This window comes from Balaenoptera physalus (genome assembly GCF_965194825.1).
Source record: "Balaenoptera physalus genome assembly, chromosome: 3".
Classification (NCBI taxonomy): Eukaryota; Metazoa; Chordata; class Mammalia; order Artiodactyla; family Balaenopteridae; genus Balaenoptera; species Balaenoptera physalus.
The window spans coordinates 3,031,364-3,048,164 of NC_138890.1; the positions used below are offsets into that span (position 1 = coordinate 3,031,364).

At 56.3% G+C, this 16,801-nt stretch overlaps 1 protein-coding gene and 1 long non-coding RNA gene across 7 annotated transcripts in view; one reads left to right on the plus strand and one right to left on the minus strand.

Moving 5' to 3' along the window:
- The window catches only part of LOC309656643, a 54,707-nt gene extending 37,906 nt beyond the window's left edge, over positions 1 to 16,801 (minus strand). Inside the window, exon 1 of one of the 3 annotated variants that reach the window (XR_014261465.1) lies at positions 14,739 to 16,801. This is a non-coding gene — a long non-coding RNA (uncharacterized lncRNA). The remainder of the gene's footprint in view (positions 1 to 14,738) is intronic. The other 2 variants (XR_014261466.1, XR_014261467.1) reach the window with 2 other exon arrangements.
- On the plus strand, positions 2,592 to 6,981 carry NMRK2 (nicotinamide riboside kinase 2). 4 transcript variants are annotated; one of them, XM_082453281.1, is made up of 8 exons: positions 2,594 to 2,748; positions 3,388 to 3,477; positions 4,510 to 4,600; positions 5,179 to 5,227; positions 5,312 to 5,468; positions 5,823 to 5,894; positions 6,271 to 6,377; positions 6,650 to 6,981. In XM_082453281.1, the coding sequence occupies exons 1-8, from the start codon at positions 2,723 to 2,725 to the stop codon at positions 6,733 to 6,735; spliced, it is 678 nt and encodes a 225-aa protein (XP_082309407.1). In that variant the 5' UTR covers positions 2,594 to 2,722; the 3' UTR covers positions 6,736 to 6,981. The 4 variants fall into 4 exon arrangements, with proteins under 4 accessions (XP_082309408.1, XP_082309407.1, XP_082309409.1 ...); XM_082453282.1 differs by lacking the exon at positions 5,823 to 5,894 and having other exon boundaries at positions 2,592 to 2,748; XM_082453283.1 differs by lacking the exon at positions 3,388 to 3,477 and having other exon boundaries at positions 2,598 to 2,748.

Below are 16,801 nucleotides of genomic sequence, written 5' to 3' on the forward strand. Positions count from 1 at the left end.
TAAGATCAAGATGTGGGCGGGGCTGGTTCCTTCCGGAGGCTGCACGGGAGCATCAGTTCCCGCCTTTTCCAGCTTCTAGAGGTGCCGCATCCTTGGCTCACAGCCCCGTCCTCCATCCTCACAGGCAGCAGCGGGGTATCTTTCTGAACCTTCTGCTGTAGCTACATGTCCCTTCCCTGTGATTGTAGCTGGAAAGGTTCTCAGTTTTTTTTGTTGTTAATTGAGGTGAAATTCACATAATATACAACTAGCCATTATTGTAAAGTATACGATTCAGTGACATTTAGTGCGTTCACAATGCTGTGCAACCATCACCTCTAATTCCAGAACATTCTCATCACCCTAGAAGAACACCATATAAGTAATCACTCCCTATTTTCCCTCTCCCAGCCCCTGACAACCAGGAACCCACTCTCTGTCTGTGGCTCTGCCTATTCTGAACATTTCCTGTCAATGGAACCACACACTGTGTGTCCTTCTGTGTCTGGCTTCTCTCTCTGAGCACTGTGTTCTCAAGGTCCATCCATGTTGTAGCAAGTGTCAGTGTTTCACCCCTTTTCATGGCCGAATAATATTCCATGTGTGGATGGAACACAGTTTGTGAATCCATCATCTGTGGATGGACACTTGAGTTGTTTCCACCTTTTGGCTCCTGTGAATTATGCTGCTATAAACATTCATGTACAAGCTTCTGTGGGGACATATGTTTTCATTTCTCTTGGGTAGACACTTTGAAGTGAAATTGGGTCATAAAACCGCCAACTGTTTTCCACAGTGACTGTCCCATTTTCCATCCCCACCAGCAACACACAGGGTCGCCGTTTCTCCCCATTCTCACCAACACTCTTTATCGTCCATCTCTTTGACTATGGCCATCCTAGTAGGCGTGAGTTGTGTCTCATTGTGGCTTTGATTTGCATTTCCCTGATAATCAGCGATGCTGAGCATCTTTTCATGTGTTTGTTGGCCATGAGTATATCTTCTTTGAAGAAACGTCGATTCAGATTCTTTGCCCATTTTTAAATTGGTCGTTTGTCTTTTGTTGTTGACTTGTAAGAGTTCTTTATATATTCTGGCTAGTAATCCCTTACCATATATCAATATATGACTTGTAAAAATTTTCTCCCACACCCTGCTTTGTCTTTTCACTTTCTTAATAATGTCGTTCAATGCACAAGAAATTTTTAATTTGATCAAACCCACTCCCTTAATTTTTTATTTTTAAAAAATGTTATTATTTTTCATTAAAAATATTATATTTGGGACTTCCCTGGTGGCGCAGTGGCTAAGAATCCGCCTGCCAATGCAGGGGACACAGGTTCGGTCCCTGGTCCGGGAAGATCCCACATGCCGTGGAGCAACTAAGCCCATGCACCACAACTACTGAGCCCTCATGCCACAACTACTGAAGTCTGTGCGCCTACAGCCCATGCTCTGCAACAAGAGAAGCCACCGCAATAAGAAGCACGCGCACCGCAACGAAGAGTAGCTCCCGCTACGCGCAACTAGAGAAAGCCTGTGTGCAGCAACAAAGACCCAACACAGCCGAACATAAATAAATTAAATAAATAAATTTAAAATATATGTATTATGTTTATGTGACCATGTAGTGATCAGTTGTCTTTTTTTTTTTTTTTTTTTTTTTAGTTGCAGCATGTGGACTCTTAGTTCCAGCATGCGGGATCTAGTTCCCCCACCAGGGATCGAACCCAGGCCCCCTGCATTGGGAATGTGGAGTCTTACCCACTGGACCACAAGGGAAGACCCTGGTTGCCATTTTTTAAAGTTAACAAACCTTTAATTTTTCTCAGTTTTAATGTATAACGTGGTAAATATTATCCATGATGATAATCCATTTAAACAAAAGCTCCCCGGGGCCTCAGTCCTTTTCAAGAGTGGAAAAGGGGTCGTGAAACCAAAAGGTCTCCTCTGGTGGGGAGGCGGGGTGGGGCATGTGGTCCCATCTGGTCAGTAAGGGGGCGGGGATCAGCAGGGCCCTGCCTACCCCACCCCCTAGCTGCTGAGAGGCCTGAGGCCAAACGCAGTGACGCCAGCCCTCACATGGGCGCCCGCTGAACAGCCCCTGGTGTCACGCTGAGATTTCCTGGCGGCCAGGGTCACCAGAACGAACTTAAGCTCATCTTGGCATCAGCCCCCTTGGAAAAGGAAGTCCCCTGCCGTGTGGAACCTCTGGGGCTGGCCCGCTGCTGTCGCTGGAGACGGGGGAGGGGGGTGAGTTCCTTTTCTCAGCCCCCAGAACCGGCCTTAATGTCAGGGTCAGGCGAGGGGACACACCGGGCTGGATATTTTTAGGGAGGGAAGAGGTGTGGCTGGTTATCTGCCCCGTGGGCAGTCTGGCTAGGAGGGGGCAGGCGGGGAGGAGGAGGAGGGGGGAAGAGGCAGCGGGGTGACTTCCACCCTCACCCCCCTGCCCGGCCGACCCGTGACTAATTTAGGCAAAAGACAGCGTGGAGCTATTTCCATCCAGTGGGAACAGGTGCGGCGCCCCCAGCGCTCTACCCCCCCACTTCACCGCGCCGCCTGCGCTCCCCATAGGCCATGGGCCGCCTCCCTGGAGGCGGCCTCCGGGCTGCCCCAACCTATAAAGTCGCAGGGTTTTCTCAATGAAGCCGGGACGCACTGCGGAGTCGGGCCCAGCCAGGTACCAGGGAGTCGGGAGTTGGCCTGCCAACCGCGGTCCCCGCCGTTCCTCCGCGCAGAGATGAAGTACATTGTGGGCATCGGAGGGTGAGCGTCCAGGGTCCCAGGCGGACCGCCCCGCGGGGGCAAAGGCGCGGAGCTCGCGGGAGAGGCCGGCCGGGCGCTCTCCTGTGCGGGCCGAGGTGGCCTGGGCAGGAGGCCGGGGAATGAATGGAGGGCTGCCTGGCGACTGGTGTCGCAGGGACCCGATGCCCAAGGTCGGAGTGCGGGGAGGGGTCTCTGCCCTCTGTTCGGCGCAGGGCCGGGCGCGGGGCCCAATTTAAAATTTCCAAATGGAAGTCACTTCCCCATGCCGCACCCCTGACTAGATTCAGGGGGGGAATAGAAGACTTTATAAAGCCCAGGCCGACCTTCCTTAAGGCGCGCGGGCGGGGAAGGTGGGTGGGAAACTCCGACCCCAGGGAGGCACGTGGGCAGGTGCTGCGGGGTCCCCAGAATGGCACTTCCCTGACTGTGTGGCACCTGCCTTTGCAGCCACTTCTGCTGACCCCAGGCAGGGGCCTTGCCTTCCCGGAGATTTATTACCAGTAACCAGGCCTTTTTAAGATGATGCCTTGGAAGCATTTCGCATAAGCAGGGCTGGCTTGGAGCTCCCACCTAGGAGGTCGCCCTGGATCCTACCCCTCTTGGTTTGATGCTCCATCACCCTCTTGAAATTCCTAATAGAGTGAGACCAGGGCCCTCCATTTCTGCACGTTCTGTAGCCGGCCCTGAGGGCACGGTGTATCTTTCAGCAACAAGTCAAATTAACATCAGGTATGTTCTAACCTGCTCTCCTTAATGTATGGGGGTCACCTTTCCCACTGGCCCTTTTAAATGGCTGCAGGTCCCCCCCTTCCACACCCAGCTTTCCACCCCTGATTCCTAGGCGAGGGACAACCAGGTCAAGGGGACACTTATTTCCAGAAAGGCCTGACAGTTAGCCTTCTCTGTCCTTCAGCGGCCCCAGTCCAGAGTCCTTAGGGTGACCATCTGTCCTGCTTTTCCTGGGACTGAAGGGTCCCCAGGATTTGGGACTTTGAGCACTAAAACCAGAGACGTCCCGGGCACACCAGGATGAGGTGGTCACCCGGCTTTGCCCATTCCTTTTTTTAATAATCCTTTCCCTTTGTCATAAGGTGATTATCTCTTCCCGGTTTTGCAGTGAACTGCCGGTTTTCCTATCACAAATATTTTTTTCTCCCCCAGTTTGCACTTGCTTTAACAATTTGGCTTTTCTTAAAGCCCTGCTGAGGCTAAGTCACACGTGGGCCTCAGTTTCCTCGAGCTCCGGGCACCACCTCCTGGGTTTGCAGTAACACTGGACGAGTCTGAACACAGAAAGCAGTGCTTCCATGACCCCAGCCAAGACTGTGTTCGCTTTTTTGTTTGTTTTCATACCCTCTGCCCCCTTTCTCTGTTTCATCAGGCAGGTGAGCACAGGCCCTTGCCTGGCCCTAGTGGGCAGTGGGCAGTAGTGGGCCAGGCAGCCCAGATCGGCTGATTAGAAAGCCTCCTCTGACCTAACATGAATAGAAATACCCTCTTAGCTCTACTGTTTTACAGGCCTGTGTTTGTTTTGCTTTGTTTTGTTTTTGGCCACGCAGCTTGGCTTGCGGGATCTTAGTTCCCAACCAGGGATCGAATCGCGCCCCCTGCAGTGGAAGCGCAGCGTCCTAACCACTGGACCACAAGGAAAGTCCCTACAGGCCTGTGTTTTAGATTTGAGTCTGATCCTGGGGGTCCCTCAGACCCGGACAGGTCCAGAGAGGGGACCCAGGCATCCTCACGTGTATGCTCTCCCCACAGCATGACCAACGGCGGCAAGACCACACTGACCAACAGCCTCCTTAAGTCACTGCCCAACTGCTGTGTGATCCACCAGGATGACTTCTTCAAGGTGGCTGCCCTGGCCGGGCCGGGGGCGGGGGGTGGCAGCCCCGAGAAGGAGACTCAGGGGAGCAGACCCCTCCCGGGGCACCCTGGGCTAACCCGAGTTGGGAGATCGAGGGACCGGCGATCTCGGTTACTGAGCACCTACTGCGTGCCTGGCACGTTCTCACAGCACACCGGTTCCCCATGGGACAGATGGGGAAACTGCGGTTCCCAGAGGGGGCGTGCCACCTGGATGGTACCCTTTATCCTCTGCAACTCCACTTTCCCATCTGCAAAATGGGCTCTGAGCCCGCCCTTGATGCTTTGTGGAGGGTGAGGGAGTAACTAGATCATAGATGCAAAATCCCCCCGCTCCTGGTCCCAACAGTCACAAAGTTGGGGAGGGGTTCTGAATGCCAGCCTGGAGCCCCCACCCCCCACCCCCGCCTGGGACCTCGGAGCCTATGACTATCAGCTGCAGGGGGCCGAGGCAGACAGGGGCACCCAGACCCTCACTGGGGGCTCTCCAGGTGCTGTCACCCCAGGGTGGGGTAAGGTGGGAAGGCGGGCACTGAGCCCGCGGCTTGGGCTCCTCTGTTTCAGCCCCAAGACCAAATAGCAGTTGGGGAGGACGGCTTCAAACAGTGGGACGGTAAGGACGGACGGCAGCCCCGCGCCCCCTGCCCTCGCTGCCCCATGGCCCCCACCCCACCAACACTCGCTTTCCCGCCCCCAGTGCTGGAGTCCCTGGACATGGAGGCCATGCTGAGCACCGTGCAGGCCTGGGTGAGCAGCCCCCGGAAGTTCGCCCGTGCCCACGGGGTCAGTGTCCAGCTGGACGCCTCAGACACCCACATCCTCATCCTGGAAGGCTTCCTTCTCTACAGCTACAAGTGAGCATCTCCAGGTCTGGGCCCCGGACAATCCGGGCCCTCCTAGGTCACCAAGTCTCTATTTTGACAGACAACCTTGCTGGGTGACCCTGGGCAGGACATCGTACCTCTCTGGGACCATCCAAATTGGGAGAGAGGGAGGATTCCATCCTCAGGGTGGGGGGCTAATGTGGGCATAGTAGGAGGCTGGCCGATGCTGGTCCCCTCACTCATCCCTAACCTAATCAGCCCAGACAAACCGCCACACCTCCCCCAACCAGCCCTCATCACCCAGGAATGTCCCTGGAGGCCAAGGCCATGGGGGGTTGTGTACTTTGACCCACGGGCGCTGACCGGGTCCCCTACCCCTGCCAGGCCCCTGGTGGACTTGTATAGCCGACGGTACTTCCTGACCGTCCCGTACGAAGAGTGCAAGTGGAGGAGAAGGTGAGCCTGGGGGCCCTGTCTGCATTCCCAGGTGGGACCAGGAAACTGGGTAATGCCTGCTGGACACACGGCCACCCTGAAGCTGCAGGCTGACGGGCAGCAGGCACCTGGGTGGCCAGTGCTGGGTTCCAGAGGCCCATAGCCTGGGGCCTGGAGAGTGTGGCCCACCCATGCCCTACCCTGGGCATCTCCCAGGCCCACCGGGGAAAATGCTGGAAGTTGGGGCACCCAGGCCCCACCACGGGGCCCCTGAATCAGTAGGGTCCCCGTTCTCAGTGGTGCCGCCCCGACCTAGTTCCCGCACCCCAGGCTCTGCTCATGGCACCACCCTTGGGTGACATGGGTGTTGCTCATTCTCGCCCATCTCCCTCCCCAGTACTCGACGCTACATGGTCCCCGACCCCCCCGGCCTCTTCGACGGCCACGTGTGGCCTATGTACCAGAAGTATAAGCGGGAGATGGAGGCCAATGGCGTGGAAGTGGGTAAGTCCCTGAGTAAGATGAGGCCAGCTCCTCCCCATTGGGACCATTTGGGAAACCTGAAAGTCCCTCCTCGAGTCTCACCACCAGTCTCTCTCGCTCTGGGCCCCAGAGGCTGGTCTGTTCCCACAGGCTGACTCTGCAGGCCAGCTTCCTCCTGACCAGCAGTCCTCCAGTCCTCTGTGCGCTGGCCGCCCGCCTCCTGGCGGCAGCCCCAGTAACCCGGGCCGCGGTTGGGCTCCCAGGGCCCCTGACTGTGGCCTTTCTGATTTCAGTGTACCTGGACGGCACGAAGTCCCGCGAGGAGCTCTTCCACCAAGTCCTGGAAGACATTCAGAACTCGCTTCTGAACCGCTCCTAGGTGTGGCTGGAGAGGAGGGGCCCAGCCCCCAATGCAGGGACCCAGACACAATTCCGGCCACAGTACGGCCAGGCTGGCGGCATCCCAGCCAGACACTGCGTGACCATTTCCCTTTGGGGAAGTCTGTACATATGAGAGTGGAGGCCCCACTCACAGCCCAGCATCTCAGGGCCCGGGCATTCTGTCCCGAGATGCTTCTGTAACCTCGATGGCGGCTTACATATTAAACCTGATCCTGTTTTTTAATCGTTGGGGTCCAGCCTGTTGTGTTCGAGGTGCTGAGAGGGACCCTCCTGCCCCGTCTCCTTGGTGCATTGGTGGCATCGGGGGGGCGACACCAAGGGCTCTGGGCAGTTACAGTCTCCACCTGTTGGACCCATGGCAATGTGACCCTGGGTGGCTGCTTGAGGGTCTTTGGGCCTAGCTTCCTCAAAAGGGAAATTTCCTGCCAGCTTTCAAAAAACAGCACAGCACGGCCCAGAGCAGGGGCTGGGAGGTCAGCCAAACCTGAGGGTGCCCCTGGCTCTTAGCTGAGCCCTGCTGTCACTGCACCCCGGCGCCTCCTCTGTGACTGGAGCTGACACCTACTTCTCATGACCCAGGATGCTCGTAAGGACACACTCTCTGTCCCAGGAACCACATCTCCCTGAACCTTCCCTAAAATGTTGGTGAGGCAGTTTATCGTATACACTCATTTCACAGATGGGAAGACTGAGGCTCAGAGATGGTCAGTGGCTTGGGAGCTGGGATTTGAACTCAGGTCTCCTCAGACCCTGTTCTTTTTGCCCAAGGGAGGTTGGAAGGCTCCCGTGGAGACTGAAGACAGGGTGGGGAGGGGGAGGGTGGACGGAGCAGGGGTAGACAGGAGGAGGACAGGGTACCCCTTGACCTGAGGGTGATACCCCAGGGCCAGCCGTGGAACTGTAGCAACTCACCCCACTCAGTCCAGAAGGGCAGGAAAAAGCTGAAGTGTAGACAGTTTTGGACAAAGCCATTGAACATTTGGAAATTATGGGGAAAAAAAAAAAACCAATTACCATATGACCTAGCAATTCCACTCCTAGAGAAGATTAACCAAAAGGATTGAAAACAGGTGTTCAAACAAAAACTTGTACATGAATGATTCAAAGTAGCACTATTCACAGTAGCCAAAAGGTGAGAGCAACCTAAAAAGTCCATCAAATGATGGATGGATAAACAAAACATGGTCCATCCACAAACAGCCTTAGGAAGAAGGAAAGTCTGACACTCAGTACAACATGGATGAACCTTGAGGACATGATGCTCAGTGAAATAAGCCAGACACACAAGGACAAACACTGTATGATTCCACGTATATGAAATGTCCAGAACCAGCAAATCCACAGAGATAGAAAGTAGACTCATGGTTGCCAGGGGCTGGGCTTGGGGGGGAAGGGGGGGTGCGGGAGTGACGGATGGTAGGGACAAGGTTTCTTTTTGGGATGATGGAATGTTCTGGAATTAGAGGTGATGGATGGTTGCACAACATTGTGAATGCACCAACTGTCACTGAATTGTTCACTTAAAACGATTAATTGTATGTTATGGAAATTTCACCTCAATAAAAAGAAAAGGAAGGGATGCAGGGAGGGAGGATCAGGGCACAGGGGCAGTGAGGGTTCCGTGTGCTTTCATGCTGTACTTGCAGTCGGTGGCAAGAAGGCTGTGGGGCGAGGAGTGTGGGTGTCCAGAGCCCTGCCCCTCACTTGCCACACAACACTCCCACTGTCCTATGAGCTTCCTGCAGTGGCATCCATGGAGTGGGGTCTCCATGTCCCCCAAGGCTCCCTGCCCTTCACCACAGAATGGGCTGGGCAGCAGGTCAGCCCTACAAGTCCTGTCCTGCCCTGGATTCAGGGTCCCAGGCTCCTGGGAAACCACTCACTTCCTGTGCCCCAGCTGGGGGGAGCCTCCCACTCAGCTGCTGCCCCTTCTAAACGCAGCCTTCCTGCCAACAGAAATCACCTAGCGGTGCAATCACCACTGCCCTTTGCCCCTGTGGCCTCACAACCCAGCACAGTGCAAAACACAAAGGAGAGAGTGGTAAGCAGATGGACAGATGGACGGCAGCAGAGCCGGGAGGCCCCGCTGGGCCTGGGGCTCATCCCTGGCACTAGCTTCAGCTAAGGCCTCATGCAGCCCTTTCCCCACCAACCTGAAGACCCAGTGCAGATCAGCAGTAGGGTGACCAACTGTGCCTATTTTCCAAATACTTTCCCTTTACTTTTTTTTTTTTTAAATATGTTGTGTGCCTTGCGGTATCTTAGTTCCCCGACCAGGAATTTGAACCTGCGCCCTCGGCAGGGGAAGCGCGGAGTTCTAACCACTGGACTGCCAGGGAGTTCCCATCCCTTTACTTTAGCATGGAAAGTCCTGCTTCCCCAGAAATCCCTCAGAACCAACCAACCGAGATGGTTGGTCACCGTATCTGCTGGTCTGCTGGGGGCTGCAGAAGAGAGGTGAAAGGGCCCACAGGCCGAGAGTCAGGAGGGGCTGGGTTCCCGTCCCTGCCAGGCCATTGACAAGCTGTGTACCTAATGGCTCAGAACACCATGTCCTGGTATGTTTGAGGAGGATTTGAATCTGTTAAGACTCTCCTTGCTTCAAACAAACAAAACCAAAAAAGCAAACGACACTATTATGGGCTGAACTGTGTACACTTAAATTCGTATGTTGAAGCCCCTGACCCTCAGGACCCCAGAGTATGACTGCATTTGGAGGTCACTAAGTTAAAATGGGGTCGTGAGGGGTGGGCCTCAATCCAGTATGACTGGTGTCCATATAAGAAGAAGTTGGGACACACCAAGGGGAAACCATGTGAGGACACAGGGAGAAGATGCCCATCTGTAAGCCAGGGGGAAAAGAGGCCTCGGGAGGACCAACCCTGCAAATCCAGAGACAGAAAGCAGACTCGTGGTTGCCAAGGGGCTGGGGAGGGGTGGGGAGTGGCTCCTAGTGGGGATAAAACTTTCTCAAGTTTTTTTTTCTTTTTTCGGCCGTGCCACGCAGCTTGTGGGATCTTAGTTCCCGGACCAGGGGTTGAACCTGCGCCCTCGGCAGTGAAAGTGCAGAGACCTAACCACTGGACCGCCAGGGAATTCCCAAAATATTCTCAAGCTGATCCTAGTTGATGGTTGTACAACCCTGTGAATATACCCCAAAAACTGAAGTTTACACATTAAATGGATAAATTGAATGGTATGTTAATTCTATGTCAATAAAGCTGTTTTTTAAAGTCCTCTGGGTCTTGATGAGAAAAAAAAAAAAAAGGGAATTCCCTGGTAGTCCAGAAGGACTCAGTGCTTTCACTGCCGAGGGCCTGGGTTCAATCCCTGGTTGGGGAACTAAGATCCCACAAGCCTCGCAGCCCAAAAAAAAAAAAAAAAAATCACCCAATGTGACTTTTATTTTATTCGGTAGCATTTCCAACACTTGTGACTTTAATCAAAAATGCACAAATGCCCATATACTCGCTAACAGCACGTAACTGTCACGCTAATAAATTAGTGCCTGCTTTAATGGGGCACTAAACATTATTCACTCAACAAATGTTTATTGGGTGTGTAGTACTTGGGGCAGCAAAGTATGGCCCATGGGCTAAACCCAGCCCACTGCATGTTTTTGTATAGCCCTCGAGCTAAGAATGGCTTCACATTTTTAAATGGTCATGGAAAAAAATAAGAATTAAATTTCATGACACATGCAAGTTACATGGAATTCAAATTTCAGCATCTATAAATAAAGTTGTCTTGGCTGGCAGCCACGCCTACTCGAGTATGTGTCAGCTGTGGCTGCTTTCAAGCTACACGGCTGAGGTGGGGGGCTGGGGTAGAGACCCTCAAGTCCGCACGGCCAAAATCACTCATTTCCTGCAGCATCTGCTGACGGCTGCAGTGTATGCAAGGTCTGGGGTGGAGGGTGGCGGGAAGAGCCCACTGTGTCCTGGAGGGCAGGTGGGAGCTGGTGCAGGGCGTGGAGGGAGCCTCGGAGAGCCTGCCAAGGCCTGCCCTTTGTCACAGTCACGGAGCACAGTGAGGCTATCCTCTGGTCACCAGGCCCGAAATAGTCCAGGATGGGACAGGGACACGGGAGAGGTGGCTCCGGGGCAGCCAGAGCCCTGCCTGGCCACCAGACACCTCGGTCACTATGAGAACAGTAGCGGGATGGGGGACCACCTCATCCTGATTGCACGGCACTTTCCCAGTTTCAGCACTGAAAGCTCCCCATCCTGGGAAAGGCCGGGCCCAGGCAAACTGAGACAGTTTGTCACCCTGATCGGGGCCGACCACCTTGAGTGGTCGGATTATTCTATGACCCGCCTCTCTAGGGCTCAGAGAGGAAAGGGACCTGCCCAAGGTCACTCAGCGGAGCTGAGATTTGAACACATCTGTCAAATGCTGACCCAGGACCGTCTCCAGCCAAGGAGGCATGCCAGGCGGCTCACCCTCGCCCCATCCGCCTTCCGTCTTCCTACCCGTATCTCGGGAAGATTCTCTCACTCCTCTCACAGCCACCTGATGGGCCCAGTGAATCCCACCCCACCTGCCCCTGGCTGGGCAGCTCTGGGCACAGTGTGGACTCCAGCTGGGCTAACCTGTGCCTTTCCTGCAGCCCCTGCCCTCCCCAGACAGAACCCCAAGACTAACCTGATGTGCCCCTGTCACGTCCACCAAGCACCCCCTAGGTCAGTGCCCGGCGGTCTCCCCAGGCCCCAGAATGGGACGCCCTAAGACCGGGCAGCCCAGAGCGTGAGAGGGTGGCTCCAGAACCCGGCCGCCTCAGCCCCTTCCTAGAGAGAGATCCCCGGGGCAGGTAACGTGCCACCTGCGCCTCAGCATCCTCCCCTGGGCTTCAGATGCCCGTTGCTGCTGGGGTTTTGTGGCAGGTGTTGCCACTCACTGGGACGAGGAGCCCAAGGCCTGCCCCCCCAGCCCCAGGCCGGCCCCCAACCCCGGGGAGGGCACTCACACCTGCTGGACCCCTGTCCGGTGTTCGGGGGTGGGGGGGGGCGCTGGGAATTGTCTCCCATGCTCCTGTGACCAGTAACCTACTCCTTTTCCGCAGATGAGGAAACTGAGGCTCCTGGAGGTGGAGTCCCTTAGCCACAGGCCACAGACAAAGGAAGGAGACAGGGTTCCAGGCCAGGCTGGTGCGCCTGGGACGCAGCTGTGCCCACTGTCCTGCCTGGGCTGGCGGCAAGACCAGTCACCGCCAGGCTCCCCTGCGACCCCGGGCCCGGAGGAGGCCCCCCAGCTCCCGATGCCCCCAGTGCCTCCCTCCGAGGTCCCTTCTGAGGCCGTTCGTTCTCCTCCCACCCTCGTGACAGGGCTGGGGCCGCAGACTCCCCTATAGTTACTATGGTATTTATTAGTTTTCTTTATGAGTCTCGCTCATTTTATTGATTTTAACTAAATTCGTTGGAAGAGGAAACTTCATGGCCTTGCTGTGGATGGGAAACCTTGAATTTCCTGAAAGCATGTCGCTACAAACACTAAGAAGGCCTGCCCCCGATCCCTCCCCTAAAATCATCCCGGGGAGGCCCAGGGATAAGCACTCCACCTTCCCGGAACGCTCAAGGCCAAGAACAACCTCAGGTCAGTGCTTCTCAACTGGGGGGGGGATTCTGCCCCCGATCCCTCCCCTAAAATCATCCCGGGGAGGCCCAGGGATAAGCACTCCACCTTCCCGGAACGCTCAAGGCCAAGAACAACCTCAGGTCAGTGCTTCTCAACTGGGGGGTGATTCTGCCCCCGATCCCTCCCCTAAAATCATCCCGGGGAGGCCCAGGGATAAGCACTCCACCTTCCCAGAACGCTCAAGGCCAAGAACAACCTCAGGTCAGTGCTTCTCAACTGGGGGGTGATTCTGCCCCCGATCCCTCCCCTAAAATCATCCCGGGGAGGCCCAGGGATAAGCACTCCACCTTCCCGGAACGCTCAAGGCCAAGAACAACCTCAGGTCAGTGCTTCTCAACTGGGGGGCGATTCTGCCCCCTGCCCAGGGGACACTGGGCAACGTCTGGGGACTTCTGTGGTTGTCACACTGGGGGACTCCTGGCACCGAGGGGGTGGGGGCCAGGGATGCTGCTCCACACCCCACAGCGCCCAGGACAGGCCCACAGCCAAGAACAATCCAGCCCGAAGGTCAGCGGTGCCGAGGGGAGACACCCTGGACTAAGGGCAGAGAATTGGCTCAAACCCCCATCCCCCCGGGACTCCCCTGGTGGCGCAGTGGTTAAGAATCTTGCAGGGGACACGGGTTCAAGCCCTGGTCTGGGAAGATCCCACATGCTGCAGAGCAACTAAGCCTGTGAGCCACAACTATTGAGCCCTCGTACCACAACTACTGAAGCCCGCGTGCCTAGAGCCCGTGCTCTGCAACAAGAGAAGTCACCGCAATCAGAAGCCCGTGCACCGCAACAAAGAGGAGCCCCCGCTCGCCGCAACTAGAGAAAGCCCGCGCGCAACAATGAGGACCCAAGGCAGACAAAAACAAATTAAAAAATAAATTAAAAAAAAAAAAACAAAAAACCACCCCCTGGAGGCGCCCCAAGTGGGACTCGATGTGCAGAGAAGGCTGAGAGCCCAGGATGGGACAGACCCTGACACACACACCCACGTGACACACACACACTCACGTGCCAGTCATCCCGCGGCTGACACCCTCCTGGGCCAAGTCATCCCCCACCCCCGGGAACTCGGCCTGGCCTGCCCGCAACCCTGATCTTCAATCGAGGCACCAGGGAGCGCACTCCGTGGGGGAGGAGGTGTGGCCTTGGGATTGCTGGGGGTCCAGGCCGGTGGGTGGGACCCCACGGGTCTCTCGCTGGAACCTGGCTCCTCTGAGGCCACCCCAATTCGGAAGCCCTGCCAGAGAGACCCTACCCCACCCCAGCTCACCACAGACATACAGACAGGCGACCTTCCATGTGAAGCGTCCTCACGCGGGCCCCTGGACAGTCCCCCGACCAGAGCTCTGCCCTGGGGCCCTTCCCCAAATGTCCTAACAGCCATCGGGGAAGAAAGATGGAGGGAGAGGCTCCAGGCGGTGGGGCAAGGCTGCAGAGCCAGCTCCCGGGCCCCTCCTTTCCTCATTCTATTTCAGGACCCCCCCCCCCAACCCCAAGCACTTGCCACTCACGTCAAGTAGCACTCAGCGGCCATCTTAATCAGCAGTTACTCTGCCTGCCCTACCCACGTCCCAACAGGGCCAGGGCGGTCACCTCCAAAGGCTGCCTCCACCTCAGGTGCCCTGTCTGCCAGGCCCCTGAGGGGGCATCCTTGGGGCAGACTAGGGGGCCAGCCAGTGCCTGGGGGAGGAGCAGGCTGACCGGCACAGACAGGGGCAGCCATATGCCCTCCGCTGCCGCTCAGGAGCGCCCCCAAGTCCTCCCAGCACATTCTGGAGGGAGCCTGGGTCGCCCAAGAAATGTCCTCATCACCTCCCCGTTCCCTTTAAGCTTCTCTTCAACAAGCCCCGGAGGGGAGGGGGCGGCAGGGGGGTGCAGAGGCAACTTTCAATCATGCAATCAGGGCTCACTTCCACAGGGGTCTGGAAGTCCTGCCATACAGGGACCCTCAAAAATGCAAAACCCCGGGGGGTGGGGTGGAGGACACCAGGGGAGTCGGGGTGGCAGGCGGTGGGAGGGAGGGAGGAAGCCGCGCACTCCCCGAGGGAAGCCGACACCACGGCCATCACTGCAAGACACACATGCATCCTGGGGTCACCTGGCCAGGGCAGGGGTCCCCGGCTCTCTCCCCTCCAGGACAAGGAGAATCAGGGAGGAGAAGCCCCAGCCCCATCCTCCTCCTCCTCCTCCCCCCTCACTGCCCTCTTCCCACCTGGGCCGGTTAATTGCCCCCAAGGCTGTGTTTCAGACGTCCTTTGCATGGGGTATGTCTTTCACCACTGTTCTGTGTCTCACTTTTCAGGCCACCGAGTGGGGCCGGGCAGAGGGACAAGGGGATGGTTTCGGTACTTACTTTTCTTTTTCTCTCTGTACAACAGGGGGGCTAAAGGTCTCGGGGGCTGAAGGAGCCTCTCAGGGCTGGTGGGTCTGGCTTTATAGACCACCCCGGGCCCTGGCGGCCCCGCTGGTTATTAATAGCGGCCGCCGCCTCTTGCCCAAATATGGTCAGGAGCACAGCAGCTGTGAGCGCGCAGCCCCTGGGCAGGACAGGTGGCACGAGGACAGCCCTCTGCCCTACGAGAGGCAGGCAGTGCTGCAGGGGACCCAGCATGGCCTGGTGACTCCTGCACCCAAGCCCCCGAATTTAACAAGACACGCTTAGTGAGGGGGCGCCCAGGGTGTGCTGGACCCTGACACACCCTTGCCTCTAACCCTCGCTGCCACCCTAGGAACCACTGTCCCTAAGGACAAAGCTGGCACACACACAGAGGTGCCGTGTCTGCCGAGAGCCAGGAGCCCAACTGGGCTGCATCAAACCCAGGCCTGTCTGACTCATTTTGCAGACGGCGCATGACTAACGCGAGCCGTGGTGAAGGCCTCGATTGAGGGCGAATCTCACGCGCTAGGAAAACACGGAGGGTCCCTCACAGCTGCCGCCGATGAGGTCGGATAGCCCAAGGCCCTCCTTCTCGAGGGACCGAGGGACCGGCTGGGCTCCTGCTGTCACGGCCCTGCCAGCCCACGGAATGATTCAAGCAAGTCAGTGACATCCTCCCACAGAACTGGAGGCCACCTCATCCTCTCGTCACTAAAGGCTGCCCGCACACTCTGCTCCTGACTGCGCCCCAAGTGCCCTGCAGGGCCTGCGGCGTCCTTCTCCCCGGGGCTGTCAGTCCTTGTGCCTAATGAAGAGCCGTCTACTCATCTGTCCGTGTCAGACGTCCTGCATCCAGCCACCCCTTACCATGCAGTGGGACTTGGTCGGGGAACTAAGATCCCGCATGCCATGCAGTATGGCCAAAAAAAAAAAAAAATACGGCCTTCCCTGGTGGTGCAAGTGGTTAATAATCTGCCTGCCAATGCAGGGGACACAGGTTTCGATCCCTGGTCTGGGAGGTTCCCACATGCCAAAGAGCAACTAAGCCCGTGTGCCACAACTACAGAGCCTGTGCTCTAGAGCCCGTGGGCCACAACTACTGAGCCTGGGTGCCACAACTACTGAAGCCCGTGCACCTAGAGCCTGTGCTCCGCAACAAGCCACCACAATGAAGCCCGCACACTGCAATGAAGAGTAGCCCCCACTTGCCACAACTAGAGAAAGCCCACGCGCAGTAACGAAGATCCAGCACAGTCAAAAATAAATAAATTAAAAAAAAAAAAAAATACAAGTCACTGACCCAAGAGCCTCTGGCTCAGCAGCCCAACCACGACCAGCAGGTCTGTCCCTGCCCAGCCCGGGAGGGCATTTTGCCACAGCCCCACGCTGCCTCACCAGTGACGCATCCTGGCCTGAGGGAGCTGATGTAAGCAGATACGGTAGGGGTCCCAGAGAACCAGAATCAGACACGGCTTTCTTGACATTAGAGAAGCCATTTTTTTGCCTAAGCCATTTTGGGATCTAAGCCTGGCCACAGTGTTTGTCCTTGAACAGGTCTCAATAATTAATGAGCTTAAGGAAACAAAAGAATGCAGGGATGAAAGACTGTTATCAGACAAGAGAAGTAACAATAGCAAAGATAATAAGTCAGTTGTAAAGACTCACTGGAAGCACTTGCTTGAGCTGTTCTGCCAAATTTATTTGTTTACTTACTGCCGGGCATGCGGGATCTTAGTTCCCTGACCAGGGATGGAACCCGTGCCCGCTGCATTGACAGCATGAAGTCTTAACCACTGGACCGCCAGGGAAGTCCCTGTTTTGCCAAATTTAAGCTCCCTTCAAGAGCTCAGCCACCAGATCAAGCTGGAACCTAAGCGATAATGATGTTGACCTTCTCTGACCCTCGTGACTTCAATCTAATAAAGCTTGGACTCTGTTGACCGCCCAAAATCTGAGCCCTCCCAGACCCTCTCCCCTCCCCAGTGGCGGGGGTGTAGGGCCGAGTGGCTCTAGAGGCACCATCATGACCCCTGTGCCTG

Excerpts from the sequence above, each read along its gene's own strand:
- NMRK2 (XM_082453281.1), top strand. The coding sequence starts at position 2,723 with ATGAAGTACATTGTGGGCATCGGAGG. Across the intron at positions 2,749-3,387 it reads TACATTGTGGGCATCGGAGG|AGTGAGACCAGGGCCCTCCA; the intron begins GTGAGCGTCCAG and ends AATTCCTAATAG. Across the intron at positions 5,228-5,311 it reads CGGCTTCAAACAGTGGGACG|TGCTGGAGTCCCTGGACATG; the intron begins GTAAGGACGGAC and ends TCCCGCCCCCAG.